The sequence below is a fragment of the Cervus elaphus genome, chromosome 25, assembly GCF_910594005.1.
Source record: "Cervus elaphus chromosome 25, mCerEla1.1, whole genome shotgun sequence".
Lineage (NCBI taxonomy): Eukaryota > Metazoa > Chordata > Mammalia > Artiodactyla > Cervidae > Cervus > Cervus elaphus.
The window spans coordinates 7539895-7564730 of record NC_057839.1 but is presented as its reverse complement, the minus strand read 5'-3'; the positions used below and the strand labels follow the sequence as shown (position 1 = coordinate 7564730).

Sequence of the window (24836 nt, the reverse complement as noted above, 5' to 3'; positions counted from 1 at the left end):
CCACTAGTGCTGCTATGGGGCCTCTTTTTCCCTTTTCTCCCTGGTAAGCCGCCAATTTATCTCTGGTGAAAAAGAGGTATGTAAGATTGATTTTGTGCGAAGTCAAGTTCACTCTCACCTACTTCTTAAATGATTTCAAATGGATTTCAGAGGGAAATAGTTTCTAGTTTATTATTAGATACAAAGTAAAAGTAATAGGCTATATAGTTTAAAAATTCTTGCCCTTGGAAATAATCTTTATTCTGAAGACAGGATGGAAAGGGACGTGTTCGGTGTGGTGTTGAATGGAAAAATCTGCCTCTAGCAGGTGTGCCCACTCTCATAGCTGGGGATGAAGCAGGCCCTTAAATGCTGAACAGAGGCAGGGAGCCTGTGGACCTGAAGGGTTGGGTTAACGGGCTGAGATTTTTTGTCTGCTTCCTGAAGATTGCTTTAGTTGTCATCTTACGTTGTCTTTGAGCTTTCAGAAGTTTTATGATTTTGCAAACTTAGGAGTACAGTACAAATTTTTTTTAGTTAAAAAGAAAAACATTACCCTAAGTCCCATCAATTGCTGTTAACATTTTGATATATTTCCTTCCAGACTTAATTGATTTTTATGGAGAAAAAAATTTGTTTAAATATGGACATACTATTACAGTCCATGGAATTCTCTAGGCCAGAATACTGGTGTGGGTAGCTGTTCCTTTCTCCAGGTGATCTTCCTAATCCAGAGATTGAACCCAGGTCTCCCACATTGCAGGCGGATTCTTTACCAGCTGAGCCACCAGGAAAGCCCAAGAATACTGGAGTGAGTAGCCTATCCCTTCTCCCGGGGATCTTCCCGACCCATGGAGAAGGCCATGGCACCCCACTCCAGTACTCTTGCCTGGAAAATCCCATGGATGGAGGAGCCTGGTAGGCTCGGTCCATGGGGTCGCTAAGAGTCTGACACGACTGAGCAACTTCACTTTCACGCATTGGAGAAGGAAATGGCAACCCACTCCAGTGTTCTTGCCTGGAGAATCCCAGGGACAGGGGAGCCTGGTGGGCTGCCATCTATGGGGTCACACAGAGTTGGACACAACTGAAGTGACTTAGCAGCTTAGCAGCAGCTTCTCAACCCAGGATTCGAACTGGGGTCTCCTTTACCAGCTGAGCTACCAGGGAAGCCCATAATTGATTTTTATGGAGAAAAAAAAAATTTTGTTTAAAATGCAAGGTTGTAATTTACAAAGCTACAGTGTTTTATGCCATCTTTCATTCCTAAAACCTCTTCCTGTGTTATTCTAAATGCTTCATACATACTTTCTGGGATAGGTCAGTGCCCCTATGATCTTAATCTTTTTGGATATTTAAGTAATCCCCTCGTAAATTTTTATTTTTACTGTTAACAAGTTAAATTGATATAAGTGCTTATCATGTGCCAGGTGCTGTGCTAAACGCTTTACACGATACAGTCAGTTCTGCTGTAATGTAAATATGCCTTCCTAAAAATCTCTAAACTGTGCAAAATCAGTCAATAAAAGTCAGAGGCCTTGTGAGCAAATGGGGATAAGGGCACAATACTTAAAAACTTCATCAACAAATTAGAAGAAATAAAGATTGCCTAAACAAACAAGTGGCAGAGTTTTATACAAGTTTTGTGGATAAGAAATATAGAATTATGGGGACTTCCATGGTGGTTCAGTGGCCAAGACTCTGCGCTCTGAAATTAGGTGGCAAGTTGGACTCCCGTGTGGGATGGGTGTGTCTCAGAGGTGCGGACAGACGTTTGAGGGGCCCGTGCCACGTGTGTGTTCGGTTGCGTTGGGTCACTTGGGGGAAGTTTTCTGCGCTTACCTAGTGTTTCTGGCAGGCAACACATAAGCAGATGTGAATTTAGCATTTTGATACAGTTGTTCCCTGATACATCAGTGGTATTGGAACAAAACTGACATTTTTAAAAAGTAAGCATTATAGCAAAGCTGACGTATATTTTAAATCATCCTTTAGGCTAGACTCCTGGAAGGGAATTATTCCGTGGAAGAAGTGATACTTCTTTGAGCATGATTTTGAAAAGAAAATGAGATAAGTTCCTAGCAGCCCCTTTGCACCCTCGCCCTTACGAGGGCCAGCTTTGGGAAGCTGGGGCCTTGGCGGCGGCTGCCCTCCGGGTGGGGGCCTCAGGTGCCCTCCTGCTCAGAGAGCCATTGTTGACCCTGGGGCCACATCCTGCCCCGCCGCCCAGTTCAGACAAAGCCCAGGCTCCCGCCCTCCCCAGCCTGGCAGCTCCTTTCACCTCGACTCCGCCTGAGTTTAAAGCCTGGGTTTCCGCTTCCTCCGGGGGCTGCCCAGGTCCCCCCATCCCCGTCCCGTGCACCTCCCCTTCGTCTCCGGAAAGAGCTCTGCCCCCGGGCTATAACCTTACTTCCGCTCAGCTTAGTGTTTTTAAACACAAGTCCTTGCTATTGTGAGTGGGTTCCTGGCTGGGTCCGAAAACCAAGGTGACCTGAGCTTCCTGGGGATGTCGCCTGCCCACGGGGTCTGAAGTGGCAGATTTTGCATTGACCTCACACCGTCTGGGTCTAGAGCAGCTAAGCAATTAAACTGCACAGCCAGCCTTCACCTCCACCCAGTGTCCCCTGGCTTCCTGAAGTCACCCGGACTAGGGGGGGTGTCTCTGTTGTTGGGTCTGAAACAATCTGTGTAAACCACTTGGTCCAGGATGCTGGAAAAGCTTGCATGGGTGTTAACCATTAGCATGTAAATAAGATAAATGAGTGGAGAGTTGACTCCCCCCAACCCTGGTTTTTTTTGACCCTGGTGCATGGCATGAGGGATTCTAGTTCCCTGACCAGGGATCTAATCTGTGCCCCCCTGCAGGGGCTGCCACCAGAAAAGAGCCCGGGATGGGTCACTTCCAGGCCAAGCTGCTGCCAAGGGCGTGGATCAGGAAGGTTAAAGGACGCGGTGGGGGCTTGGGAAGATCTGGGTTGCACCTCCAAACAAGTGACTCCTGCTTCTGAGCCTCCAGACTCTTATCTGTAAAACAGAGGTGATGATCTGAAGGACAGGATACTTAGAAAGCTGTAGTACATTCAGCACCTGATCCCCACCCAGGAAGTGGGCAGGAAAGGAAGATGGTTCATTATTGCTGATGCTCTTGCTGTGAAACAGAGAAGGTCCCGGCCAGTTACTTCAGCTAAGCTGAGGGCAAGCAGAAGGACTTCAGTGTTAAAGGCTTGTTCGTTACACCAGGCCTCCCACCTTGGCACTGTTGACTTTGGGGCAGCTCCTTCTTTGTTCTGGGGGCCGCCTGTGTGTCATAGGATGTTAGCAGTATCTCTGGTTTCTACCCCTGCCAGCACCTCCCCCCCTCCTCCTAGCTGAGACAGCCAAAAATGTCTCTGGATAAGGCCACATGTCCCCTGGGGGGCAAGATCGCTCCTGTGGGGCACCGCTGCCTCCTACAAAAAAATGTGCCTCGATTCAGTTCAGCAGGCAGCCATGCTCACCTGTGTCTGTCACGTCTCCAGTGTGTGATACAAGACTTGGGCCTTGCAGCCAGGCAGACCTGACTTTGAATCCTGGCTGCCCTACTTAGCCACTGTATGAAGTCAGGTGAGTGGCTTGCCTCAGTTTCCCCATGTGTTTGGGGGGGCTGAGACCAGTGCTCACCCCACTGAGCAGCTGGGAGAATCAGGTCAGTAGCTCATTAGGCACACAGGATGAGCCAGCTACCTCTCTAACCTGATGCTTTCAAGGCCACATGGGGGAGGAAAGGAAGGTTCTGCCCCGGCAAGAGCGTTGTATCGGGACCATGATGGGACTGGCGGTGAGAGGGGACAGGTTCCACTGGGCAGGGTGGGGGTGGGGGGTGGGGACAGGACAGACAGACAGAGGGAAGGAATCCCAGGCCAGGAGTGAGGCCAGGCAGTGAAGTCTCAGGCTGTCCCCGGGTGGCCCTTGAGCGTGGTAGGGCTTGTGGACTGGTTTGTGTGACTTGCATGGTGGCCGAACCAAATTTGAAGTGACTGCCAGCATTCTGAAATCATGAGTTTTCACATAAAAGTCCCGATCCCTGTCTTTGGGAAGATCAGATATGCCGATATGGCCCGGCATGCACTCATGCAGGGTCCTGTCTGCTGGAAGTGAGGAGAATGTCCAAGGGGAATGTAACAGGAGCCGTGTACACAACTTAAAAAGTGTTCTAGTATACTCACTCAAACAAGGAAAAATACCAGAAGTGAGTTTTTAATAGTATATTTTGGTTATCCCAGTATATATTCCAAAGTACTATCATTTCAGCATGTAATCAACAGAGAAAGAGATATTTAAAGTTCTCATTACATGCAAAGTCTTTAAAATCAGTGTGTATTTGGCATGTACAGTGCACCTTGCCGTGGTCCAGCCATGGTTCGGATGCTCAGTAGTGACCTTGGCTCGGTACTGGGCAGCTTATATCTGGCTTCTACTGTCTTCTACCGCTGTGTGCCCTCCCCCCGATCCACTGTACGTATTTCATTTGCCTCCTCACGTCCAGTGGTCAGTGGATTATTTGGGAGCTGGGCTTGGCTTTGGGGAGCTGGCCAGTGCGGGCCAGGTCTAGAATAGTGTGTGGGGGCCAAGTCAAGAGAGCCTTGAATGGCATGTTGAGGAGTGTGTATATCATGGTTACTGTCCCGCCTGCCCCGGCTTGCCAGGGTCTGACCCGGTCCTGAGATCAGCCTCGTGTAGTGTTAGAGGAGAGTGATCTTTGGATAGTTACCGGATGGGGAGTGCTTGGCCCGCACAATTGGGGGATGCCAGATCCAGATGTCCTGGCTGCCCAAGGCCAAGGTGACCATTGATGAGTGGAGCCTGGGCCAGAGTGCCATGGCCTGGTGCCTGGAGCCAGGGGTAGGTAGGCATGTGGGTGGGAAGGCCAGAGCCGTGGTTGGAGCCCAGGTCAGAGCCCAGGGAGGGAAGTGACTAATGGATGGTGACCGACCCAAGAAGAAGATGTGGGCGGAAGGCTTGGAGGGTTCTAGAGAGCTGGGTCAGGAGAGAGCAGAGAGAGTGAGATGGGAAGGGCAGCTCGTGTTTGCCAGGGACCAGAGGTGGTCTGGGCACTTGGGTATGGTCCTGGAGTTAAAGCCTGGCCCTCTGCCTTGCAGGTTGTATGGTCCTGGAGAAAAGTACTGACCTATGCCTTGGTTTCTTTAGCTACATCATAGGGTTTTTTGTCTGAAATAACCCACGTAAGGGGCTTCCCTGGTGGCTCAGATGGTAAAGCGTCTGCCTACAATGTGGGAGACCCGGGTTCAGTCCCTGGGTTGGGAAGATCCCCTGGAGAAGGAAATGGCAACCCACTCCAGTATTCTTGCCTGGAAAATCTCATGGACTGAGGATCCTGGTAGGCTACAGTTCATGGGGTCGCAAAGAGTCGGACACGACTGAGTGACTTCACTTCACCCCATGTAAACCACTTAGTCTGGGACGCTGGAAAACCTCATGTGGGTGTTGGCCATTAGCATGTAAACCAGATAAATGAGTGGGGAGTTGATTTTTTTTTTTGACCCTGCTACGTGTCATTACAGGATCCTAGTTCCCTGACCAGGGATCAAACCCATGCCCCCTGTAATGGAAGCAGAATCTTAACCATGGACTGCCAGGGATGTCCCCCTCCCTTCTTGTCTATCATTTATTCTACTAGACTCTAGTAGACTGTTCTCACAGTCCACTAGACCTGTGAAAGGCAGGAGTCAGTATCCTCACCTGATGAAGCAGAGGCCCAGAGAGGGACAGTGACCTGCTCAGCATCACAGAGCTCTTCTGTGGCCAAGCTGGGACTTAAACCCAGATATCTCTGGCTAGAAGCCTGTGCCTTTTCTGTAGTACAGCTTGGAGGGGGAGACAAGGGGGCTTATCGGGAGGAGAGGGTCCAGGGTGCCTTCGCCGTGGTAGTTCTGGTGACGCTGACACGTGTGAGCCCAGGAGTGGGCCCTTCTTCAGGCCTGCCTCAGCCTCCTCTGGATCTGAGCCCCAGGACGGCGGTGGTGGCCTCTCACGCGGAGGAAGTGGTGATGGTCACGGGCAGGGCCAGCAGAGGAAGTGGCAGGGGAAGAGGGTGGCGTCGGGGGAAGCTGGGTGCCCCTGGGGCCCTGGCAGGGGTGGGCTGCTGGTGCCCCAGGATCCGAGGCGCTGAGCACTCCGGTGGGCGGGCGGGAGGAGCCTGTCAGCGCTGCTCCCTCCCACCCCTCCTCCCGCCCTCCACGCATGCACTCTTCTTTCTCTTCCCCTTTCTTTCTGCTTTCTCCTTTACTACATTTTTTTTCTTCCTTCTCCTATAGCTTTTTTTTCTCTTTAATAACAGGCTGTACCAGAACCAGAATTCAGGCCCTAAGGGTGGAGGGCGTGGAGTGACTGAAGGCTTAGCATTAGGCAACCTCCGGTCTAAGGGAAGATGGGGCCGCTGAGAGGAGCTGAAGGCGGCGCAGCCTTCTCTGCCTCAGGGCCTTTGCACTGGCTGGTCCTGCTGCCGGCCACTCTTCTATGGCTGCACCGCTGGCTGCTTCTCACCCTGTGGGTCTCAGCTCCCCTGGTCCCTCCCGACCACAGTGACAGCTCCCTGCTGAGTTCCTTCAGAGCCCCTATCACAGACTGGGATGCTCTTGTCTGTCACTGTATTTATTTTCTTTCTTTGGAGGATGTAAAGTCCTGGAGACCAGGGAGTAATCAATCCATCTTTCGTGGATAATAGATGCGTGGTAGATACTGAGTTAATAACTGTTGCATGAGTGAGTGATGAATAGTAAATGCCAGGCCTAGCTCTCTGCCCGCCCCAGCCAGAACTGTGTGATGGGTGCCGGCCCTGAAATCAGTTCTGAGCTTTCTCCTGGCTTCCCTGGCTGTGTGCTGTATGACCTTGGGAAAGTCACCTCGCCTCTCTGAGGCTCAGTATCTTGAGCTGTAAAATGAGGATCAAAGTAGTGCTTCCCTCAGAGAGTTTGTGAAGATGGAGATGTGTGGCCAGCCCCGACACGGTGCCCCATGTGGAGGAAGAGGAGGCGATGGGACCGTTGTCACTGTGATTCTCTGCGGGTTGACCTGATTGCCTGGCCCAGCTTTCTGAGAATCAACAAAGGCAGAGTCCCTTAGGCCCCTGGTCCAGCTCCCCTGGTCTGTCACGCTGGAGGCTGCTCCTGGGTAGATGCTGCTGCGTCCAGGCTCGGGAATCAGCCTGAAATGTACTGCGGGTTGTTATTGTTTAAGCAGTTTTATTATTTGTTGGTTGTTGGCTGTGCTGGGTCTGCGTTGCTCCGTGGACTTCCCTCTCGTTGCAGAGGGTGGGGGCTCCTCTCCAGCTGCGCTGCCCCGGGTGCTCACTGAGGCGACGTCTCTCGTGGAACCAGGCTCTCGGGGGTGCGGGCTTCAGGAGCTGTGAAGTGTGGCTCTGGAGCACAGGCTGGGCAGTTGTGGAGTGTGGGCTTGGTTGCCCTGTGGCATGTGGGATCTTCCCGGACCAGGGCTTGAACCCATGTCCCCTGCATCGGCAGGCGGACTCTTTCCCCTGCCGCTGGGCTGTGAGGATGAACGTGATTCAGTAAAGAGGCTCTTTACTGTCTCCCTTCTGGAAGTCTGCTGCCCGGCGAGCTCTGTGCCCGCCCCCTGGCCCGCTGGCCCAGCATAGCCAAGGCCATGTCTGGAATAGTGGCAGTCACGCCCGGGAGGGAGAAGCCAGCACCGGCGCCTTGCTGCCCTTCGCCCTCCTTCCTGGAAAGCTCTGGCCTGGCGTGTCTGGCCTCCCAGGCCCGATTCTTGGCCCTCTGAGGCGGTTCCCACAAAGCTGGCTTTGTCGCCCTGAGGAATGACCCTGACGGAGCTGGCATGCCTCTCTATTGGGCCTTGAGGTTCTTTCTACCTTTGGTTTGCCTCTTGGTCGGCCCTGCTGCCAGGCTGGGGAGGCCTGGATCTCTCTCGAGCCCTCCTTTCCCTCGGGTGCCCTCAGCATCCCCAGCCCCCACGTCTAGCTGACAGCTGGGGCTGAGGAGCGGTGAGTGCCGCGCTTCTGTTCATGGGGAATCTGGACCCCAGGGCCCACTGCCGGCCTCTGTCACTTGTCCTGAGTCTCCAGGCTGTATGCAGGACCGACTGCCGGGGCCAGCAAGGTGTACTTCGGAAGACCCCTGAATCACCCCGTGCCTGCTGCAGGAGCCTTCCTCGGAGGCTCCGGACTTGGTGACGCTCTTCACCCTGCGAGTTGCAGCGAGGCTGCTGCTTCTCTGTGTGACTTGGGGTAGTGATGCTGTCCCTCTGAGCCTCAGCTTCTTTTCCTTCTGGAAAATGGGGAGAATACAGTCCCTCTCACAAGCAGGACCAAAATATCTTTACACCTGTAATCTTACCAGACCAGTCCCCAAGGGCACCCAGCCAGGACTCAGCAGAACTGACCCAGGCTTGGCCTCCCGTCTCAGACCTCTCCAGGGTCCCTGCCTGTGTGACCTGGGAGGGGTGCAGTGGCCCTGCTGTTTGGAGACCTGTCTGGCTATCTGTAGATCCCGTCTCAGGCTTTTGAACACAGCACACATGACCAGGATAGACAGTCCAATGACAGGGGATTGGTTAGATCCACAGTGGACCCACCATTCAGACTGCAGTAGTTGGAGAGGATGCTGTGGAAGAGTGCTTTGTGATCTGAACAGCTGTTCATGGCATATTGCTAAGTAAAAAGGAGAATGACATATCAGTGTATACAGTTAAATCCCGTTTTTGTGAAGTATGCAAGAATACATTTGTGGGGAGGGGAAAAAAAAAGCATGAGTGAATTATTGTGGAATGCTCACTATGACTGAGTTCTGCTCGTAGCATCTTTGACATGTTAACTCACGGAATGCTCACATTAGCCTGTAAGGCAGGAACTGTGAACATCTTGGCTGTTCCAAGTAGGAAACAAGGGGCAAAGTGGTCACCTAAGTCCCCTGGGACCACACAGCTGGGAAGTGCTGGGGTGGGTACATCCGTACAGTGGAATCCTGGGAGGAGGTGCTCCAAGATGCTGAAGGCAGCATCTTGGGACGATGCCTTGTTTGATTTCCTTCTTGGTACCATTATATTTTGAAGATGTTCTTTAACACGTACATAATTCTTTTTTTTTAAATAACAGGTAAGATGTTTTGTCACCATTAAAAGTCTGATTTTTAAACAGATTCTTGGACTGGTGGGTCATATCCATCAGCCTGTTCAACTTCAACACCTATTTCACCCCCAGGAGATTTTCCAGAACTCTTGCCTTCACCATGGTTGCTCCATGAGTTTTCCCAATTCAAACCTGATGTTCTCCAGCATTTTTACTTTTCTAACAAAGACATCATGGAATGGATAAAGAGATTTACAGGCTTTTTCTGTGTCCTTTCCAGTGTGTCTGGAATCAATCTGTTGATGACATCTTTCAGCTTTTGCCTGCACCTCTCGAGTCACGAGTCCCATCATCTAATGGACCTGGCAGACCTGCTGGTGCTGGGCATAGGAGATCTTCCAAATCTGATTGTTGTGTTTTTTAGTAAAACCCACACAGAATAGATGAAGCAGATAACCCCTGGTAGTCTTGACATCAATGTGAACTTCAGCCATGATCTACCATGTTTTGACCATGGAACACATTTTGTAATGGGTAAGATCCATGCTGTGGCTATTAGTCAGGCAGGTTTTTGCTCTGAACATCCTCAGTAGTTACCTTCAATTTTCTAAATGCAACTTCATGATTCTGCAGATCAGCAAAGCTCACTTCAAAAACACAACTCTTGGAACTTCCCTGGTGGTCCAGTAGCTAAGACTCCATGCTCCCAATCCAGGAGTCCCTGATCAGGGAACTAGATCCCACAGACTACAACTGAGACCCAGCACAGGCAAATAAATAAAGATAAATATTAAAAAAAACCCCAAGAACACAAACCCCTGAGGCTGTCAGTGCGATTTTGTTTCCTTGAGTTCTCGTGACTCATGTTTTCCCAGTATTTCTTATATTCAGCATTGCTGGTGCTTTCATGTCATAGCAGTCTTTCTTAGAAAATGGGTCAACCACTTTCTTCTTGGCTCCCTTTTTACCTCCTTTCATAAGGCACTTGTTCTTATTGACCGCCATGGTGCTGCTCAGTGAGCCAAAAGGTACATAATGCTTTTGGAATAATAATAATTAAAAAAACCCTGCACACAAGGATTGTTGATTGAAAACACAGGGTAGCCTGAACTTCTCTGAGATTTGGGACTGACTGGAAAACAGGGTTGATAAGAGTACATGACTCCCAGCTCGTGGTGAAGATTGAGTAGAGTGCCTGGCCTGGTGCAGGGAGCGTGTTGTTCATCAGTCACTGAGTTGTGTCCAACTCTTTGTGACCCCATGGACTGCAGCCCGCCATGCTTCCCGGTCCTTCGCTGTCTCCCAGAGTTTGCTCAGACTCATGTCTGTTGAGTCGATGTTGCCATCCAATCATCTCATCCTCTGTCGCCCCCGTTTCCTCCTGCCCTCAACCTTTCCCAACATTAGGGTCTTTTCCAGTGAGTCGGCCGTTTGCATCAGGGCCTGGATAAAGGTGCTTCCTTCCTCTGTGCTCATGACCCCAGGCTGCCTGCCCCTGCCCGTGACTCAGCGCTCCGCCCTCTGAGTAGAGGGAGCCTGAGACAGGTGGGAGCAGGACTCTTAGGACGCAGAGCCCCGGTCACCGGTCCCCGCTCCTGTCCCCGGTCCATGCGGTTGGATTCCCTAGCACTTTGGAAGAGCTGAGAGCCGAAAGCTCCCACATCCCCAGCCAAGTTGGCCAGGTCGCGCGGGATTTTGGCCAAGGCCACGCTGTGGTATCTTTGGGGCCAATGCTATTTGGGTTTTACTTTTCTATTTGCTGGCCCAGAAGGATTCTGGGGCTCAGCATTTCTGTGCTGTGCCGGCATGGCTTGCCAGGGTCCTCCTCCCCGAGGGGACAGAGGTTAAATGCCCGTCTTTGAAGCCATGCCACTGCTTTTGTGCTTCGTAAGCTTTGCTCTCCTTAAGTGTCACTTGTTCTGAAACTCAGTCGTTTCGTTTCTCACTGAGCTGAAACTTGGCCCGGCGATTATTGATCAGGAAGTGGTTTCCTCTCATTAACTGTGTGTGTCCTGGCCCAGTCAAAGGCTTTGGCTCCCCCAAGGTAAAGAGGGCCTGTCTTCCAAAACCAGAGAACAGATTAGATTCAGCAATCTCAGTGTGTTAAGGAGACAATGAACTTCTTGTCACTTTCCTTTCTTCTCTTATGTGGAGGGCCTTACTTCTGTCTGTTTACAAGGAGATACACATACCAATTCATCCTCTCATCCATTCATCTACCCATCCATCCATCTGTTATTTTAAAGTACATATTGGCCAGATACAGTAATTTAATAATATTATTAATAATACATTGGTGAACAAGACAAACGTGGTTTTAGGCTACTAAAAACCATAAATACACAGTGCCAGGTGAAGGCAGTAACACCCGACAGGCTGGTGTTCGTAGAAGCCAGCAACAGGGTAGTCTCTGGTGTCTAGAGAAGAAAGGAAGATGTGACGATGGTTTACTCCCTAGACATACCTTCATTCCTTTATCCCTCTCTCACATGCGTCTCTCCTCCCATCCACTGATTCCTCCTCTTAGTCTGTCATTCATCTGTCAGTCTGTCCATCTGCCCGTCAGCCCATTTACTCATCTTCCCATCCATCCACCCAGCTGTCCATCCATCCTCCCACACACCCATCCTTTCATACACTCTCCCTCTTACCCATTTTCCCACCCACCCATCCATCCATAGTACAGTATTCTGTACATCTATACATACACCCTTAACACTCACCCGCTTCCTGTTTGTGCGTCCACCTTACCATCTGCCCAGCCATGCTCTCAGCTGCTTGTACACACACCACCCATGTTCCCATCCACCCACTGGCTCTTCTGTAACAGGTTGTATGGGATAGGACAGGACGAGTCAGAGATGGGCGTTAGCTTTTCAGGACTCACAGGTCAGAGAATCTGTGAACGCAGAGGACTGTGGAGGACTTCCATGGTGGTGTGGTGGTTAAGAATGCCCCTGCCAGGGCAGGGGACACAGGTTTGATCCCTGGTCCGGGAAGACCCCACAGGCCCCAGAGCAATGAGCCTGTGCTCTGCAATGAGAGAAGCCCCCGCAGTGAGAGGCCCTGCAACCAGACAGTAGCCCCCACTCACCAGAAGTAGAGAAAGCCCATGCACAGCAACAGAGGCCCAAAATAAAAGAAAAAAAGGGACTGTGGCACCAGGTGAACTGTGATGAGAGCCCTAGTAAGGTGTGAAGAAGTTCTAGCAGAGGATGGGAGCTGGGGTTCTGGGAACTTCTCATGGGGCAGGCTGGGGTTGAGTTAGACTTTGTGGAGTGGTTAAACACGGGTATGGTGAAGGCACTCCTCATGGAGGAAGGAGCATCAAGAAAGGCCTGGAAGTAGGGGGCATCAGGTCCTGGCTGTCGCAGGAGGTGATTGCAGGGGAGCGATGGAGTCCTGGAAGCGTGGAAGGGGCAGATCACCAGGGCCAGGGGCGCCAGGCCCGGAAATTTGGGCTTTATCACGTCAGCAGCAGGGAGCCTTTGAGGGCTCATCCTAAGAAGGTCTCCGGTGGAAGGCAGCGAGGGAGCTGGGGAGAGGGACTGGTGTACACCGCCGCGGGGCAGGAGCTCCTGGAGATTGTCCTCGGGAGCGGAAAGCACAGCAGGCAGTGGGTTGGACCTGAGTGGAGTCTCGGCAGCCACTGCCGAGCTGTGTGACCTGGGCCTGTTTGCCGTTCAACGGGAGGAGCCGGCAGGGCTTTGCAAATCTCGTGGACCCGTGCTGGCTAAGGTGGGACACCCCTTATCCTGCCTCAAGAGACCATAGGAGGCCTCGGCAGGCCCTTTGGCATCGTGGCCCCCAAGGACTCAAGCCTCGGGAAGGCGGGGCTGTGGGGCTGTGGCTCCACTCTGCCCCCCACTCATGCTGCCAGCCCGGGGCGGTGGCAGCGTCTGAGCCCAAGGCCATAACTGCCACCCATCCTGCCCGCGGCCCGCGGAGCCCCTGCTCGAGCTGGTGTTGAGCCCTTCCCTTGCACGTGGCGGGTTTCCTCCAGGGCCCAGCTTCCTTCTTCCTTAATAAGAGTTGAAGGTTTCCCCACGATTGGTGACCGTTGTCACCACACAGAGACTGGGTGTGTGCAGGCAGGGACAGCCCAGCTGCACACTGTGGGGCAGAGGCCAAGCCCCTCCTTGGCTCCAGCGGCCCGAACCTCGCTGGGCACAGGCCTGGCTGCGTGTCCAGAGTCAGGCAGCGGGACGCGGAAAACAGAAACCTTTCGCCTTGACTGCTCCATGCTTTGGCTCTGACCCGCTGGCTGTGGCTGCTCATCTGACAGGTCAGCTGCGAGGCTTTCCTCACGCCTGCTGCCCAGCCAGGTTGCTAGGCAACCTCACAACTGGTCCCCACCCAAGGTTCTTCTACCCGCTCTCTGCACTGAAGCCTTTGCTCATTCCTAGAAAAAGAAATGCGTGTTTTTGAGGCTGGAGCTGGTACACTCGAGTGTGACTGTGGTACCTCTATGAGAATGCCTCTTCTGCCAGGTGCAGCCTCATGCGCAAAGCTGCCCACTTACTAGAACTTTCTGCAGTGATGAGACTCTTCTGCATCTGCTCTACTCAGTATGGTAATCACTATTCACTGGGGTTAATGTAACTGGGAAACTACATTTTAAGTTTCATTTAATTTCAGGTAATTTAAATGGGCACCTGAGGCTAGTAGTTACCACATTGGATAGTGCAGTTCAGGGGGTTCCTGAGAGGACAGGGTGCTCATCTCTGGAAACATTTAAAGCAAGTTCTGGATGAAGGGGTCACTTTCTGTGCCTCAGTCCCAGTCTGTCCTCACCAAGACCCCTATGCCTGATTGCTAGATGTCCATTGAGTGAAAACCACCTTTAGAAACCACTTGGATTCCTTAATCTGTGTTTCAGGACCTCCTTGTCCAGAAAGTGAAGTGTGAAAGGGTTAATGGCTCAGCTGTGTCTGTTTGCCATCCCATGGACTGTAGTCCGCCAGGCTTCTCTGTCCATGGGATTCTCCAGGCAAGAACACTGGAGTGGGTTGCCATTCCCTTCTTCAGGGAATCGAACCTGGGTCTCCCGCATTGCAGGCAGATTCAGTTATAGCTTAGCTATAATTTTATCATCCAGCTTCATTTACTTATTATTATCGCTCAATTCTCTTTTTCTTATTATTATATTATTTTCCTGTTTATCATTTTAAAGGATTGCTTAATATCCCACTAAGTAATTTAACTATCATCCTTGGGTTGAATATTTAGGTTATTTCCACTTTTTTTGCCATTATTGTGGGCTAATGTGAATTTGATCCTAGTACATGTTTTCTGTTGTCTTTTTTGGAATTGTTTCCTGGCCTTACATTCTCAGGAGTGAGTGCTAATAGGCTTAAAAGGTATTTTCTAGGCTCTGAAAATCTGTTGCCAATTTTGATCTTTATGAGATTGAATCTGTCTATGTTCTCATCAGTAATGAGTTTACCTATTTTACCATTTGTTTGCTTACCAGCATTGGAGGTTATCATTTTTCCTTCTTTGTTAATTCAAAAGTGTAATGTGACCTTCTCTGCTTTCTGGGAGGAGGAGTCTTTTGGCAGAAGAATCTGTTTGCCTGGGGCCTGTTAGTAACTACATTTCCCATCTGGGTTGCGGATCCCATTTTATCTGTCAGGCCCTCAGAAGCCGCAGTAAAGGTCACTTTGTAGATCATGGTGCCTTTGGGAGTGAAGGTAGCTCTGCGTGGTGAAGTGTTTTCATAGGTGTCTACTGGCTGCTAGAACAACCGCAGAGCTGGGGGCTCATTTCCTTTTTGGTGGCAAAAGACAGTCATCCAAAAGGAGTCTAAGGGCAGGGCCTGCTTCAGGACCGGCTGGCTCCAGGTGTCCCACAGACCCTCAGTGTGCGCCTTCCTCCATTGTGGCCTCCCTGGTCGTGGCCTCATCCTCAGGCAGGCTCTCCAAAGGGCTCCAAGACCTCTAGCCTTCCCATCTTACAGTTCAGCAACCCAGGAGAAAGAAAAAAAAGATGTATTTGCTGATAAGTTTAGCAAAAAATAAAAAAAAACCCAAAAGACCACTTGGGTGCAGCCCTGTTGGCCTGCCACTAGGTGTGACCGAGAGGGTCCAGACTGAGGGGCTGGGCTGGGCTGTGTGCCAGGACTGGGGGGCTCAGCCCTTCCTGAAACTCTTGCACGAAGAGTGAAAGAGAGGCCGTTCCCAAAAGCAGCTGGTGCTGTGAGTCCTCAGGGGAAAACAGATGCAGGTTAGTCCCCCTGCTGCCCCACTTTAGGATTCATTTCCAGGCAGCTCCATGGGCTCCCAGGCCTGAAGTGAGTGGTGCCCTGGCAACAGGAGCCCCCACCCCCCGCCCCCGCCAATCAGGCCCTTCAGCTTTTGCGCTCTCATTTACCTGGTTCTGCAGATAACGCAGTCGCCGCAGACTGCACTCTGGGCACTGCATAACCTTCACAAACTCAGTTTCCCCAGCTGCAGACTGGGGACTGGGAGCTGGGGTTTGAGAGGGGCGACTGAGTTCTTTCTGGTCCCTGTGTTCTGTGATATCAGTCCTTTTCCTGGAGGAGGGGGAGGGAGGGACACAGTGGTCAGGCTGCAGCCAGGAGGGCAGGGAGGGCCTGGGGGCCGTCCCCAGCTAGCGGTGGCTGTGTGGGTGACTTTCAGGAAGCCCTCAGCCCCTGGCTGGGCCCCTTGGCTTGGGCAGGGCTTCTGCTGGAAGGGTTGTTCCCACCTCCTTGGGGCCGGGCCCCTGTGCTGCACAAGGGGGGGGATTGTTCCAGAGAGGTGCCTGGGCAGAAAACACAAGTGGCCACTGTGTGTGTCTGCTCTCAAGGGTGTGGGGCGAGGCGTTAGTCACCGCTGGCCAGCAGTGGAGGGCTGGGTGGGGGCTCTTGCCGTCCGTCCTTCGCTGGACCCCAGTCTTGCCTCAGTCGGTGGGAGACATGGACGTCAGAGGCCACAGATGGCCGTTTGTTCTTTATATGACTTCTTGTCTGTCAACTCCCACTGTGTCCCATCCACGTGGACAACCTTTAGCTTTCCAGTACCCACCCACTCTCCAAGCTGCCCTCACATCAGACTCTGGAGAGAGCTTGGCTATCATTTCCCCTTTCTCCTACTGCAGAATTTACAGGAACCTCTGGCAAAATGGTCAGAAACATGGATTTTGAAGTCACACAGGCTTCTATTTAACTTCCAGCCCTGCTCTTTTACCTACTCTGTGACCTTGAGCAAGTGACTTCACCTTTCTGAGCAGCAGTTTTCTTGCATGTATATAATGAGGCTGTTATAGATGTATGTATTCTCAAGTTCCAGACCAAGAGAAGCCAAGCTGCTTTCATATGCTCCATCCTATAATCTCATGTTAGAACTTAAGGGCAGTCACTGTGTCTTCTTCACTGAATAGTAAACCTGAGTGTCCATCACTCTTGTTCTCTACAAGTTTTGTGAACCTGGACATACTTAATCACAATGCAATGATAAATAATGGCCCTAATGTCTACCAAAAGGAGCTACAAAATTCAGAAATGCATTTTGAAATGTCAGACAAGGAATAAATCACATTCAGGATAGTTTTAATGTTAGGTATTTTATTATATGTATTTATTCTACGTTATGAGAGTTGGACTGTGAAGAAAGCTGAGTGCTGAACAATTGATGCTTTTGAAGTGTGGTGTTCGAGAAGACTCTTGAGAGTCCCTTGGACTGCAAGGAGATCCAACCAGTCCATCCTAAAGGAGATCAGTCCTGGGTGTTCATTGGAAGGGCTGATGCTGAAGCTGAAACTCCAATACTTTGGCCACCTCATGCGAAGAGTTGACTCATTGGAAAAGACCCTGATGCTGGGAGGGACTGGGGGCAGGAGGAGAAGGGGACGACAGAGGATGAGATGGCTGGATGGCATCACCAACTCGATGGACATGGGTTTGAGTAAACTCCGGGAGTTGGTGATAGACAGGGAGGCCTGGCGTGCTGTGATTCATGGGGTCACAAAGATTGGGACAGGACTGACCGACTGAACTGAACTGAGCTGACTGATGCATTATTTTTTTTTTCCCAATTATTTTTATTAGTTGGAGGCTAATTACTTTACAATATTGTAGTGGTTTTTGCCATACATTGACATGAATCAGCCATAGATTTACATGTGTTCCCCATCCCGATCCCCCCTCCCACTTCCCTCCCCATCCCATCCCTCTGGGTCTTCCCAGTGCACCAGCCCTGAGCACTTGTCTCATGCATCCAACCTGGGCTGGTGATCTGTTTCACACTTGATAATATACATGTTTCGATGCTGTTCTCTCAGATCATCCCACCCTTGCCTTCTCCCATAGAGTCCAAAAGTCTGTTCTATACATCTGTGTCTCTTTTTCTGTCTTGCATATAGGGTTATCGTTACCATCTTTCTAAATTCCATATATATGCGTTAGTATATTGTATTGGTGTTTATCTTTCCGGCTTACTTCACTCTGTATAATGGGCCTCAGTTTTATCCATCTCATTAGAACTGATTCAAATGTATTCTTTTTAATGGCTTAGTAATATTCCGTTGTGTATATGTACCACAACTTCCTTATCCATTCATCTGATGGGCATCTAGGTTGCGTCCATGTCCTGGCTATTATAAACAGTGCTGCGATGAACACTGGGGTACACGTGTCTCTTTCAGATCTGGTTTCCTCGGTGTGTATGCCCAGGAGTGGGATTGCTGGGTCATATGGCAGTTCTGTGTCCCTGACTGATGCATTATTATGTACACATTTATGGTATATGTCTACATATATATACATAGCTAGTATACTAGTATCTCAGCATATTTGAATACTTTAATTCTTTCTAGGTGAAAGACTTTACAAAATATCTTTTTTTTCTACTGCTTAACAAAAAGGTGACAATTATGCTTGTTTACCCTATTTGACTGATTAAAAATAACAATTTTTGCTGAAAGAAAGAAAGAGACTCTTAATAATACCATGCTCTTGTAAAAATTAATTGAGGGGATCTAGCAGTGTCTTCTTGGGCCCTCTCTAAGCTCTGCTACTTTGGAGTTAGTTTCACCTTCAGGCTCCCCTTGGGAGGACAGTGACCTGGCAGCCTGACTGTGGTAGGCAGTGCCAGAGGCTAGCAGTGAAAGAGGGCTTAGGGCAGTATTCTGAGATTGCATTTCATTGGCTGACTTGATCACATGTCTATCCTTGAACCAATCACTGTGGTAAGATGGAATGCAGTGTACTGATTGGACGGCATAAGTTATCTGCCTGCTTTTAGAGGTGGTGGTGGGATCAGCCCCATTACAGCTTGGGGACTGGGAATGAGAGTGGGTTGGCTCCTCTGAAGAAAGATCAGGGAAGGGTGAATTATGTTATGGGAGGGCAATAATTCCAGCCTTTAGGAGGAAATTCTTCACTGGAAAAGTGCCTCACAAATAATAGGCACTCCGTAAATGATGCTTGAATGAATGAATGGAGAATAAGCTGGTTCCCACCAGCCCCGTGTAGTAAACACGGGGCTGGGAGCAGGACCACTGCAGCTCCCCATCCTGGGTGGGTCCTGATGTCTCTCTGGGCTTCAGTCTGCTCGTCTGGGAAATGGGCATGGTGGCTGACACCTCACTCCTGGGCAGATTAAGTCCTGGCATCTCTAGTCCTCCGCAGCTACCAAGCACTCTGACAATGAGTGGTTGCTCTTGGCTGTGGTTGTCATTTATCTTTAGCAAAGGGAGGAGGTGGCGCAGGGAACACTGGGCCCTTGCCAGGACGGGATGCTGAGAAGTGATGTAGAGCTCAGGCTCTTTGAGATAGGCAGGCTGGATTTGGATTCACCCTTCACCCTCCCATGTGCTATGTGACCTGAGGCATTTACTGTGACTCTCTGAGTCTGTTTCCTCATCTGTTTACTGGGAATGCTGGTATTTGTCTCTAAGGGTTGAGTTGAGGACGAAGTGAGAAATTCGGTTTAAGGCCTGTCCCAGCATGTAGTGAGTGCTCAGACAGTGTTAACTGTTTTATAATCAGCGATTATTACTTTCTCTGTGGCTTTCAGGTGATAAATTGCTGCTGTCACCTACACTGGCACTTGCCATCTACCTCTACAAGGATTAGATTATGAGCTGCTGACCTTCAACACCCCCTGAAGGGAGTTCAGAGTGGAGATTAGAAACAAGGCACTCTGTGCACTGGGAAAAACTGGCAGAACAGGTCTTCAGGTAGATGTTTTCAGGAGACAATTTTATGAGTAGTCTTGCATCTTCTCGTATCTAGAAAAGCACTAAAATCCTTTATAGTGACATCAGTTTTTCATGACTAGCAGACATCTTCTGCAAAAAATATGTGCTTGATTGCACATACTCCTCTTTGACCAAAATCACATACATACTAATCTTCCCCCTGCCTCTTTGGAGCAGTCTCTCAGAGCTGTCTGAAATGCTGTCTCCTGGGCTATAGTCCTCATTTTGCCCCAAATAAAACTTAACTCACAGCTCTCACGTGCATTTTTTTTCAGTTGACACTGCCTTAACCAGGCTTTTAGAGAATTTGACTTGGCCAGGTCACTTCATGTGCCATGATTGCTACCAGCCCCTCTCTGGCAGGCTCTGGGTCCCCGTGAACTCAGAGAGAGGTGCCAGGCGGGCGTTCCTCAGTACTGATGTTGGCACCCTGCCTGAGGCTGGACCTGTGGTCAGTGCTGCCTTTCAGGGTGGAGGGCAAGGCAGGTTTAATGCTCCCGGAAAACAGCCCCTGCCCGGTCCTCTTCTACCTGCAGGAGAGGAGTCCTTTAAAGGACACCCGGGAAAAGGTGACTGCAGCCTCCTTCACCAGCTCTCGGGAGTGAAAGATGGATAGGTGCAGGCAGCCTTTGCTAGTTTAGCCGGCCCTGCTCTGCTGTGGCAGGGGCTCGGAGGGCGTGGTCACGGTGGTTGCCTCGGTCACCTGGCTCTGGCCGCAGCTACTTGCTAAGCCCTCTACTGTCTTTTCTGTAAATGAGCAGAGTGGGCCTTAACTTTGCTTCTGGATCTGGACAGGAGGAGGAGCGTGAGTGCTGGACTGTGAAAGGATGCTTTGATGGTCTTCTAGTGGGACAGAAAAAAATCAGCTTTACAAGAAATGAAAGGGCAGGTACATCATCAGTTAAGTGTGTGTGAGAGAGAGAGAGAGCGCCTGATTGCTTAACTGATGAATTTCTAAGGCGTTCCAAGCAAGTTTTCAAAACTGGGTTTGGGGGGAGGCCCTGACCCAGGCGGGCCGGGTGAGCAGGGTGTCTAGGATAGACGGTGGCCTCAGGGAATGGCCCCACACGAAAGTCCGTTGCCTGAATTGAGCTTCTGGGCCAGACGTGGAAAGTTCCCTAGACCGCGTGGCCACCAGCAGTGCGGAGCCGTGAGCAGGGCTGCCTGTGTTCCCGTTCAGCTGCGTCACCCGAGCTGCTGGGACTCCGCACGGTCTCCTCATCCGAGGTAACAGTCGCACATACCTGGCAGGGTGGTTGGGGAGATAAACGAGTTACCACGTGTCGAAGTGTAGACAAGCGTCCCATGTGGAGTGGGCCCTTGAGAAATGCAAAAGCGTTACTGTCACTGTGGAACCTGCGGGCTTGGTGGCTCAGTTAATGGAAATGTTTACCTAAACTGAGAATAAATTTACAAATGAGCGTACAAGTTGCCTTTTGGCGTCACTTCCTTCCAGAAGGTTCCCTGGCAGGCGTGGCGCCCGCTCCCAGTTTCCACGCCCACTCCCTGTAGGCACTGTCTCACCGCTGCCGGCAGAGCTGGGTCTCCCCAGCTGGCCCCTGAGCTCCCTGGGGCCGGGGTGGGGGTGGATGGGTCTGGATCACCGGTACCACGGGCGGGGCATCTGGTCTCAGAGGCTCCTGAGTTCTGGGGTGACGGGGGACCTTGGCGAGGAGTGTGCAGTGCCAGAATGCTGAAGGTTAGAGGACCCAGGTTCAGATTCTGGGCTGCCTCTCAGGTTCCAGCCTTGTCCCTCTCTCTAGTCCGCAGAAGGGTTACCGTGCGAGGTGCGGTGAACGCGCGCTGTCCTCCGCAGGGTGCTGGGTGGTGCAACCGTCAGCGTGCCCATCGGCTCAGGTGGCGGAGCTGTTCTGTTAGGCACTGCCGTGTGGTGCTGTCCTCGGAGCAGCACCGAGGTGGTGAAGTCTAGGGTGGCCCAGTTTTCATGCGCTTTCCTCCAGACTGCTGTTCAAAGGCTGCAGACGAGCGGCTGGCCTTTAGGCCCGTGTTGTAGGAAGGTGTGCTCTCTTCAACCTGGGGATTCCCTTTCCCCTGACCAGCGGCACAGTGGGTGGGTGCTCCCAGACGTGCCCCCCACCCCAAGGCTTCCCAGGACCGGCTGGGCTCTGCCCCTTCTCCTGGGCACTAGCTCATTGTGGGTGAAATCGCTTGCACTGCTTACACAGTTATTTCTCTCTCACTCACTCTCAGTTTTAATTGTGGTTAAATATGCAGAGCATAAAATAGACTGTTTTAGCAAGTTCTAACTGTACAATTCAGTGGTATTAGGTATGTTCACAGTGTTTGTTCCGTTTTCCCCTCTATCCATTTCTAGAACTTTTGCCTCATCCCAAAGAGAAACTCTGTACCCACTAAACACTTCACTCTTCATTCCTGCTGGTAACCAGCCCCTGGCAGCCTCTATTCTACTTTCTTTCTCTATGAAAGTAGTTTATTGACTATTCTACATACCTTATTTATGTGGAATTATGTGATATTTGTCCTTTTGTGACTGTATTATTTCTTACTTAGCATAATGTCCTCCAGATTCATCCATGAAGCATCATTCATCTAGCTTGTGCCAGAATTTCCTTTCTTTTTAAGACTAAATAGTACTCCACTGAATGTGTAAATCATCCTCCCAGGAAGACTGGTTCCGGGACAACCCCACAGATACCAAAATCCATGGGTGTTCAAGTCTGTTACATCAATGGCGTAGTATTTCCATATAAGCTGTGCACGTTCTCCTGTATACTTTAAACATCTGTAGATTACATTTGATACCGAAGTCTATGTAAATGCTATGTAAATAGTTGTAAATATGATGTAGATGATATGTAAATAGTTGCCAGGCACGTGACAAATTCCAGCTTTGCTTTTTGGAACTTTCTGATTTTTTTTCCTGAATATTTTTGATCTTCAGTTGGTTGAATCTGAGGATGTGGAACTTAGGATACAGGAGGACTGACTGTACCCTATTTCATTACTTCATTCATCTGCTGATGGACACTCGGGCTGTTTCCACCATTTGGCTCTTGTGAATAGCACTGCTATGAATATTGGTGTACAGAGACTGCTCAAATTCCTGCTTGCAGGTCTTTTGCAAATATGCCTAGGAGTGGAACTGCTGGGCCGTATGGTAGTTCTATGTTTAACCTTTTGAGAAACTGCCAAGCTCTTTTCCACAGCAGCTGTACCGCTTTTCTGCCCACTAGCAATGCACAGAGGTACCAGTTTTTCCACATCCTCAACACTTATTTTCTGTTTTTAGAGAGTTATATCTATCCTTGTAGATGTGAAATCCTCTTACTCTCTTTTTCATCAAATAAGAAAGTGTTGTTAGGACCAGGTGAAGTACATCTACGAAAAACTCTTTTAATTTTGCTTTTAATATATGTGACATAATGCAAATAAATGCTCGAAACATTCTTTTAACATTTTAAAGCAATACAGGGAGAGTAAAAGTGTCCTTTGTCTCTGTCCCCGTTTCAGGCTCCTCCCCAGCCTACTGTTAGGCAGTATCTTTCCAGAGTTTTCCATGCATTTACATTTCATGTGTGAGCATTTATGAAAAAGTAGTTTTCCATTTTTTTTAATATAAAAAGCATCATACCACTTTTTATTTTTCAGTGACTTGGATCTTTTACAGAACAGCCAGGAGTCTTTCCAGGCTGTTTGTAGAGCTATGCTGTTCTTGCATTTTTATTTATCCCATAGTACAGGTGTCTTGTACTTAAAATTTTTGTTACTAACCACAGACCATTGTTTGTCTCACATGCCCCACTGTGCTGACATTGTGAGTGAGCGCTGACCGTTGTTCAGAACAGCGGACGTTCTGCTGCAGCCCCGTGTTTGCATCTGGACATCCGGCCTGTGTTTCCCCTGACTCGGGCCTCTCTGAGCTAGCCCCAGGGGTCGGCTTCCTGCCGACCATGCCTGCTGACCTTCCATGTTTCTGCTTTTCAGGCCAAGAACAAGGAGACGGGTGCCTTGGCCGCGGCCAAAGTAATCGAGACCAACAGTGAGGAGGAGCTGGAGGATTACATCGTGGAGATCGAGATCCTGGCCACCTGTGACCACCCCTACATCGTGAAGCTCCTGGGCGCCTACTACTACGACGGGAAGCTGTGGGTAAGCTTGCCTCCGCCTGCCTCCCCAGCTCCCGTGGTGAAACCACCAGACCCTGCCCAGCTCTGAGGGCCTCAGCTCTTCCTCCGCTTCTGCTTTGAGGGCAGGGGCTGGAGTGCCCTCCCCTTTCTGCAGAGCCTCTCCACTTTGGGGCTGAGTGTGGTGGTGTGGAGCAGAAAGGAGTTCAGAAGCTCTACTGCCAGGCCTCAAGTTACTAACTTCTCCTTGCCTCAGTTTCCCCGGCTGTAAGATGGGGATGATGCCAGTACCTAGCGCACTGCGTTGTTCTAGAGATGCAGTGAGCTAATTCATGCTTGGAAGAGCAGCTGGCCCATGTCAGAGCTCGCTGAGTGTGAGCTATTTTATTACTTGTTCTGGTGGCGTCGTCACTGCCGCTGTGGCAGCTGCTCCAGGGGCCTTCCTTTCAACGGCAGCACTAGAGGGGGCCCTGTAATAGCCCCCACTCTCTGGCTGCAACCTCATATTTTAAGATGCACAGTGCAGGTGCATCAAAGCCCCACCTTCCCAACTCAGCATCCCCTTGGAGGAATTCTGGGGTGCCCTGATTTTCAGAGCCTGCCCTGCGGAATGGCTCCCCCATTGACATTCTTCTAGCCTCTCAGTTTATAAAACCCAAACTTCCTAGAGGGTACGTTTTCCATACTCTCTTTTCAGCCAGTATTGTACCCATCAAACATCATATTTGTGACTGCCAAGCTCAGCCGAACATTCGTAATGAAATGATGTGCAGGAAATCTCATGAATTAATAGATGCAACTGGAAAACTGTCAGGCTCACCGGTAGACGGTTTGCAAAGGGAGCACGTGTCAGGGGCCCGGGCCTCTGGGAGGGAACAGCTCTGCGTGAGCAGCCCAGACTCGGGGCGCCACGGGGACCGGTTGTCAGTAATGATTTGGTGGTCGGGAGGGGATTTTTTTTTTTTGGTTGCACATCGTGTGGGATCTTATTTCCCCAATCAAGTGTGAAACCTGGGCCAGTGGCAGGGGCAGTATTGAGTCTTAACCACCAGGGAGTTCCCAGGAGGGAATGTTTTAAGCATTGGACCTCCTATCATGATAGTTTATCATGTACAGGGAGAGTGTTAGATATATTTTAGGAAATTATTGGGCAGTCTGAGTTGCTATGTCATGCTTTATAATTTTTCCCATTTGAAATAATAGGAAATAGACACCAAGTTGATTCTTGGAGTCAGAATGCCTGATTTTTAGGAACAGAACTACTGATACTTAATGGGGAAATCTGTGTTTCATTTGAGAAAAGGATCCTGTTATTTAAGAAAACCAAAGGAGTGGTTTAGAAACCACTGTCAAAGTTCATCCCTCTCATTTCAGAGAAATGAGGAAAGCCAGTGTCTGAAGGGGATGAGAAACTTGGCTATCTACCAGACAGTGGACCAGAGCTTTGC

General features: G+C 50.3%; 1 protein-coding gene and 1 pseudogene across 3 annotated transcripts in view; one reads left to right on the top strand and one right to left on the bottom strand.

Annotated features, from left to right (window-relative positions):
• Positions 1-24836, top strand: part of STK10 (serine/threonine kinase 10) — a 140641-nt gene that overhangs the window by 23357 nt on the left and 92448 nt on the right. For 2 of the 3 annotated variants that reach the window (XM_043887671.1, XM_043887670.1), the window contains exon 2: positions 23249-23413. Coding sequence is in view for 1 of the 3 variants with exons in the window: in XM_043887670.1 (XP_043743605.1) it covers positions 23249-23413 (165 nt within the window). In the remaining 2 variants the exon portion in view is untranslated. Of the gene's footprint in view, positions 1-20490; positions 20510-23248; positions 23414-24836 lie in introns of those variants that run through there. The other variant, XM_043887672.1, reaches the window with a different exon arrangement.
• On the bottom strand, positions 9141-10084 carry LOC122683813 (annotated as a pseudogene).